Source organism: Danio aesculapii, chromosome 19 (assembly GCF_903798145.1).
Source record: "Danio aesculapii chromosome 19, fDanAes4.1, whole genome shotgun sequence".
Lineage (NCBI taxonomy): Eukaryota > Metazoa > Chordata > Actinopteri > Cypriniformes > Danionidae > Danio > Danio aesculapii.
The window spans coordinates 10,465,095-10,472,780 of NC_079453.1; the positions used below are offsets into that span (position 1 = coordinate 10,465,095).

The 7,686-nt window shown below is 34.9% G+C and overlaps 1 protein-coding gene across 1 annotated transcript; it reads right to left on the minus strand.

Annotated features, from left to right (window-relative positions):
• Positions 1-210: 210 nt before the first annotated feature.
• dpm3 (dolichyl-phosphate mannosyltransferase subunit 3, regulatory) lies at positions 211-2,570 on the minus strand. The gene is made up of 2 exons (XM_056479992.1): positions 2,512-2,570; positions 211-1,163 (listed from the first exon to the last, which is right to left on the minus strand). Exon 2 carries the CDS (start codon positions 1,118-1,120, stop codon positions 842-844), a length of 279 nt encoding a protein of 92 aa, XP_056335967.1. The 5' UTR covers positions 1,121-1,163; positions 2,512-2,570; the 3' UTR covers positions 211-841.
• Between the last annotated feature and the right edge of the window lie 5,116 nt (positions 2,571-7,686).

Below are 7,686 nucleotides of genomic sequence, written 5' to 3' on the forward strand. Positions count from 1 at the left end.
ACTCTTTCCACCACTGGCTATCAATGATTTTGTTCATCAGCTGTAAAAAATAAATAAATAATTCTCAAAGTTGGTCCAGTAATAATGTAATTATTTGAGTTGCGGATATTTCCGTTATTTTTACTTTTTATTTTTTTAAATCTCTTTAGTTATTCCTGGTGTGAAGTGTTAAATCAGTAAGACTGAAGCCATTTTTTTTTTTTTTGTAAAACATACATCTTTGTTTTATTTACAGCTTCAAAAATCACATTTACAGTGCAGTTGAAAATGAATCAGTCTGTATTTTGATTGACATGTGATTCACACATTTTGCATCAAACACAAGTTTTATAATGTGGAATGTCCTGGAGCAAATGCAATGGAAAATTACCTTTTTTCATCTATTCAGACAATCAAATACAGCATAATGTTCAAATTAAACATTCTGACTCATAAAATGCTATTTAATATGTACCTCAATGGAATTTAATTGACCAAATCATTTCTTTCACAAGCAGGGTTTGTGTGTAAATCTGAAACAGAATCCACTAAAAACAGAAAAAATCCATATTCATTCCTAGGCCAATGCAAATACACACATTCTGGACTTGAGGTCATACAAAAATAGCACTTCTCTGCACTGACAATATGTGCACGATGTGTCTGTAATGTTTTAAATAAAACTGTCCGGTAGCTGGAAATAGATTCACAGGTGTGCAGGAGTTTACACCATGTTGAAATAAACACATGAACTAAGCTGACCTGTTTTCTTTTTCAGTCCATATTACAGTGCAAACATCCATAGAACCAGACTAAAGTCACTGTGGAGGAAATGTGCACAGAGAAATAATGAATCACAAAATCACATCTTCAGTCCTTTCTTCTTCAAGTCCTCTTTGGCTTCTTTTATTTGCGTTTGCAGCTCTTTGGCCGCGTCCTCGCAGTCATTAAATGTAGCCACACGGTAGCCAACAGTGGCCAGAGAATAACACCCGAACACCACCAGCAGGTACACGGGCATCGGCCATGCCAGCTCTTTATACTGGGGTGGCAAATGCAAATCGAGGAGGTCAAAGGTAACCAGTCCCCATGCAATGCCAATCACAGACACCGCAAGAAGCCACTGCAGAAGCTTGGTCATGGTTTGGAGGATTGAGAGATGATAGACGACACCGAGAATCCAGCTATGAGGATAAATAGGAGTATATAAGGTTAAAAATGAGGTAAAGTTGGTTTTATGTTCTCATATTTGTTGATATAAATTTTTTTAACAGTGACATGGTAACCACGCTACTTTGAATATTCGGTCTGTGTGTGAATTATCCATTGACGATTGGAGTGGGGGCTCAACTTTTTCGGTAATGTTTGTGCAATACATGCTTCAGTGAATCGAATGTATGTATTTCTTTAAATTACACCTAATTTATTCAGAAATTAATGTATTATAATGAATTATGAATAAATAAATGTATTTAAGTTTTTAGTTGGATAGGCTGTTTAGTGTATTCTGACCTGATTAACTATTTCGCCTTATTTTTGGTCAAACTATACAGACTATGCATCTAATTTGAGTTTACTTTTAGGCTACATGTAGAAACAAACACATATTTTATGAGAAAAGAGCCTTGTGAACTCTTACGGTGTCTATCAGTGCTCTGAATCTGCCATCTGTTTCAGACTGTTGAATGACTTTCTGGCATAGACTGATGGGCGCAATTACGCATTCACAATGGTATGAACTGTTATGGGGTGGTCAAATGGATATCTATTGTTTTAATTATTAACATTATTATTTAAAATACAGATCAGAGTGAACTTTCTCTCAGTTTCAAAGGGCTGACCCCTCCATACATCTTGTTTGGACGTCAAGACTTAACTTCAAGACTTCAAAACAACATTAGCTCTATTAAATTGACTGTGAACAATGTTGTACTTTGATGGTTATTGGCTGCTAATACGATTACACCATTTAGAATTGGCAAAGAATACTTTTCTGAAGTTATATTATTGAGGAGAAAGTCTGAATGTGCGAATGTAAAACTAGCTTTACCTCAATATGGTTAGGCTGTAATATTTGACTTAATTTTATTTAAATGAAACTGAATGGCTTTTAGTCGTTTCATATTGGATATTTAGTTAAACACATAAGCATAGTAATTTCACTAATAAAATAGGAATACAGGTTACTTATTTCTATTAAACTATGCAAAACATTAGATTAAAACCCTCGAGGCTTAGTTTCTGTGACTAGTGTTTGACAGAGGCGAATTCAGAAGATAAAGATAGCATAAATATGACTAAAAAAAGCTATAAATACATATACTGCTTTTTAAATTCGCTTTAATCTTCACACGTATTAAAGCTAGCACGACTGCTAATGATTACAGGTGGTTACAATGAAATCTGACAGTCAGCGCTAAACGGAGGAAATCTGTTAACTTAGGGTCAATGGTTAGCGAATAAATATGAAACGTAAGTAATGAAATTGGACTTAAAATGTAAAGTTATTAATAAACTCTCTCTCTCTCTTACCTACTATTCAATGCCAGCTCACTGTTTTCGGATTACTGACGCAGGTTGATGACGTAGGTGCCGAAAGTCATTATGGGAAATGTAGTGCACGTCTTCACGGTTGTTTTTTAAACGGCCTGTACATGCTCTCAAGTGTTTATAAAAACGAAAAAAAAAACACAAAACTACTTAACAACTTAAAAAACGGAATCATATGTAAAGGCAAAATCAATATGTTTTATTATATACTGGAAGCTTTGTCTGTCTGTTTGTTTTAAAACGTAATGTTTTAGTATTTTATAATGGTTTGTTTATCTCACATATTAAACCCTGCTGAACTTTAAAAGAGAACGGAAAATTTGCATTTTGTTTTTTTTTTTTTTACTCCATCATCTTAAATGTAGGCTATAGTCTAAATATCTGCAATATTATTGTGTTAGAGCTTAAATAACGTTTATAACGCAAAAACAACATTACGTAGGCATATTAATACAGTTCTGTGTCAGTTAAAACAGTTGACTGTTAAAATTCTAAAATTTTAACCCAACTGGTTGAGTTATTAAGTAAATAACCAAACAATGCACCAAATATTTAACCCAACTGAGTTATTAAATAATTGAGTTGAGTTATTAAATAAATAACCTAATAAAGGTTTTTAAAAAAACCAGCAAAGCACCAAATATGTTTAACTCAACCATTGGGTTAAATAAATAACAACGTTTTTTAGAGTGTATGAGAAAATAAAACAGAATTTTTTTAAGTATATAAACGCAACAGTAAAAATTTTGTATATTCGAAACTGAAATTAACCTATATTTCATTATCTGATTTAGCTTTTTGAATAGAGTTAAAATATATAAGATCCACTGAGCCACGTTTCCCTCAAGTCCGATATTCAGTCATTTTTTATCAGTAAAGATGGCAGGAAATGAAACGCCTGCGCTGCAACAGTCTGAAGCTGTTTTCTCTGTCTCTGTCCTGCTGGCGGTGGTGGACAGTGTTGTGTTTTGGATGCCGCGGGCGAACATCCGCCCATTGAGCGCGTCCGTGACCCATCACACCTCCTCACCCGCCGAGAGGGTATAAACATCACTCAGACAGCGCTGAGATCACCGCGAGGTTATTCTTAGTGGTGTTTACACTTGTCAGCGACTGCTTCTTTCAGTACAGAGAGCGGCTGTAAAAGAAAAGTGTAGCAAGTGTGGCATTTGTGTGGGACTGCTCTATCTATCTATCTATCTATCTATCTATCTATCTATCTATCTATCTATCTATCTATCTATCTATCTATCTATCTATCTATCTATCTATCTATCTATCTATCTATCTATCTATCTATCTATCTATCTATCTATCTATCTATCTATCTATCCATCCATCTATCTATCTATCTATCTATCTATCTATCTATCTATCTATCTATCTATCTATCTATCTATCTATCTATCTATCTGTCTGTCTATCTTTTGTTCTATCTATTGTTTTATTGTTCATTTTATCCATCTATCATTCTATCTATCTTTTGATCATTCTATCTATCATTCTTTTAATCCATCTATCGTTCTATCTATCATTCTAGCTATTGTTCAATTGTTTATCATTTATTTTATCTATCTATCTATCTATCTATCTATCTATCTATCTATCTATCTATCTATCTATCTATCTATCTATCTATCTATCTATCTATCTATCTATCTATCTATCTATCATTTAATCTCCATTTGTCTATCTGTCTGTCTATCTGTCTGTCTATGTCTGTCAGTGATTGCTGTGATTCTCTTCATAATCAGTGTGATTCTCTTCTGCCGGGGTGTTTGCGTAGGAGTGTGTGTTCAGTGAACAGAACATACACGAAGCGCAGTGGGAAAAAAGCAAGTTGGCCGTTCACAGTGTTTGAGACTGCCAGTCCCTGCTCTCCAGCTCAGGAAACCTGTGATCCAGCAGAGAGCAGTTGGCAGACACAACAGAACAGGCTGCACTGAGATAGAGGGGGCGATGGAGCAGAACAACACCCACAACTTAAAGAACGAGACCAGAACATGAAGGTCAAAAGGGAAATAGAATGGTTTGAAGCTGGGACATGGTGACTTTTTTTAAAATGGACTAATTTTACTATTTCCCTAAACAGTTAAGTTTTACCATTTTGAAATCTATTCAGCTGATCTCTAGACAGAGCTGCTTTTATCTTAGTTTAGCATAGATCATTGAATCAGAATAGAGCATTAGCATCTTGCTCAAAAAAGACAAACGAGTTTAAATAATTTTCTTATTTAAAGGTTGACACTTCTATAGTTACATCATGTATTAAGGTCAACAGAAAATTTAAAGTTGCTATTATCTAGGCTCAGTGTTAAAATTAAGTAATAATATTTGAGTAACTTTTTAAAAAATGTAACACGAGTTAATTTTTACTTGAATTAATTATCTTTTTTTTAAATTGCTGAAATAAAATTAACATAGTTACATTGAATCTCTCACTCAATGAGAGTTTCACAAAAGTAACTCAAAAGTATCGTAACACTCAATGAGAGCTACGCAAAAGTAACTCAAACGTATCGTTAAACTCAATGAGTTACGTAAAAATAACTCAAAAGTATCATTAAACTCAATGAGAGTTACGCAAAAGTAACTCAAAAGTATCGTAACACTCAATGGGAGTTTCACAAAAATAACTCAAAAGTATCGTAACACTCAATGAGAGCTACGCAAAAGTAACTCAAACGTATCGTTAAACTCAATGAGTTACGTAAAAATAACTCAAAAGTATCATTAAACTCAATGAGAGTTACGCAAAAGTAACTCAAAAGTATCGTAACACTCAATGAGAGTTACGCAAAAGTAACACAAAAGTATTGTTAAACTCAATGAGTTATGTGAAAGTAACTGAAAAGTATCGTCACACTTAATGAGTTACGCAAAAGTAACTCAAAAGTATCGTAACACTTAATGAGAGTTACGTAAAAGTAACTCAAAAGTATCATAACACTCAATGAGTTATGCAAAAGAAACTCAAAAGTATTATAGCACATTACTTACCATAAAAATAAACCAGGCAATGCAACTAGATACTTTTTTGAGTAGCAACTCAATATTGTAATGCATTACTTTCAAAAGTAACTTCAGCCAACACTGTTTAGGCTAACATGGCTAGGATCTATACTCTTATTCTGGTGTAATAATCATGGAACTTTGCTACAGTACCATGGCTGCAGTATGTACAATGTTACACAGTCCCTGAAATCTGCAAACTTCGACGTATTCCATTTTAAATACATATGGTTCTGGATCTGCACCAAAATAAATATGTTCTGAATCGTCTTTAACAAATGTCTCCATGGCTGCAAAGCACACTCTCTGTGCAAGAAGATGTTAACGCTGGTTATATTGATGGAAATTTGCAGATTTCAAGTACTGCATAATATCGTTGCGCCTACTGCAGCCATGGTACAGCAACAAAGTTCCTTGATTATTACGCTGATATGAGAGTATAGTTCCTAGACATGTCAGCCTACAAAACAACAACTTTTCATTGTTTGTCGGTATACGATGTAACCATAGAATAGTTAGGCTTTAAATATGAAACTCTGGTCATTTTTGAGCGAGATGCTAATGGTCTAATCTGATTCAGTCTCATTAGCTATCTATGTTAAGCTAAGCAAAAAGTGCTCCGACCCGAAGATTGACTAAATGAATTTAAAAAATGGTAAACATCAACATTTTAACACTAGGGGAGTTTAAAAATTAGCCTGTTTTCAAAAAAAGAAAAAGAAAGTGGAGCGTTCCTTTAAAGTAAACTATCTGCACTTTTTTGTTTAACAGGAATCTTTGTAGTTAGAACATTAAGCTTTTTTTTGTGAAATGTATGAGAGAAAGCAGAGAAGACTGGCAGCAGATTGAGAGGAGGGGCTGCTGGGTTTAGTGGAGAGGCTACAGGTGCAGACTGGTCAGCCGTTGACCTTAATGGTGCATTAAATCCAGATGCTTAAATAGCTTACATGCTTAAACTCTGGTCCCCTGCCACCACCCAGCGAGATGAGATCTGCGTGTGTGTGAGTGTGTGTAGGTTTACTTAGCTTTGGGTCCAAAAATGTCACCAGGTGTGAACTAAATTGGACAACGACTCATTTGGGGGACATCCAAGGGCATCATTTGGAAAAAAAACAAATAATCTATCTAATCTAAAAATGTTGTGTTGAATAGTTCTATGGAAGGCATTAAACATTTATTACACATAAAATGGATAAGAAAAAAGATCACTAGTATTGAAAGCCATCTTATAGAAAGAAGAATGTGATTTAACTAATACAGTAATTAATCAGCCATGTAAAATCCCTGGAGGCCTGATGTGTAAGCATGTAACTAATATGTGTAGGAGGGGGTCTTGGTTGGGAGTTTCAAAGAAAAAAATCACAGTGGACTTTGAAAGAAGAAGGCTCTGTGGACACTCCACGGCTCCACTGTGAGTCTCTAAGATGGGGCAGACAAAATATGATTTAAAGGGAACAATTGCAGATAAGTGTGTTTATGAGCATGAGAGTTAAAGAGAGCGAGGGAGACAATAGTGCCTGGCTCACAAACAGGAACCCTCTGTTTCCTGTGCTGAGATCTCAGTCTCTCAGTCTACTCTCTTTTTCACACACACACACGGTCAGAGTGAGAGACTGACCATCTGAGTTCGTGCAATCACAAGCTGCATAAAGGAATTACATTGCCTATTATACTGCAATAAAGATGCATCAAATGCATTAGTGATACTCTTTGATGCAAGTTGGGATTTGAACACACCCAAACATTAAACTCAGTGTATTTTTTGCAATAGTGTGCGCTGATGAGTCATGCACAATAGGAACATGCATTGTGAAAGTAAACAGGGTCAGTTTTGATGTCATGTTGACTTTAAACTTTGAGGTGCAGTTTGTCACAGACCATTATGCTGCATGAATGATATCACAAATTGTGTGGCTAGTTGAAGAGAGATTTGTTTTTCTAAGAAACTGAGCCTACAGCCTTCATTTTTTGCTTGATGAATAATAAAAATAAGGCTGCAGAGACTTGTAAGTGAAACTTGAGGGTTGCTAAGGTGTTATGCACCCTAGCAACCCTCAAATCTCACACTCAAGTCTCTGCAGACTTATTTTTATTATTATTCTTATTGTTCAGCATGTTAAAACAGAAGGAAAACTTTTGCAAAAC

Bases quoted from the DNA above. Each gene is read 5' to 3' on its own strand.
- dpm3 (XM_056479992.1), bottom strand. From the start codon at position 1,120: ATGACCAAGCTTCTGCAGTGGCTTCTTGCGGTGTCTGTGATTGGCATT.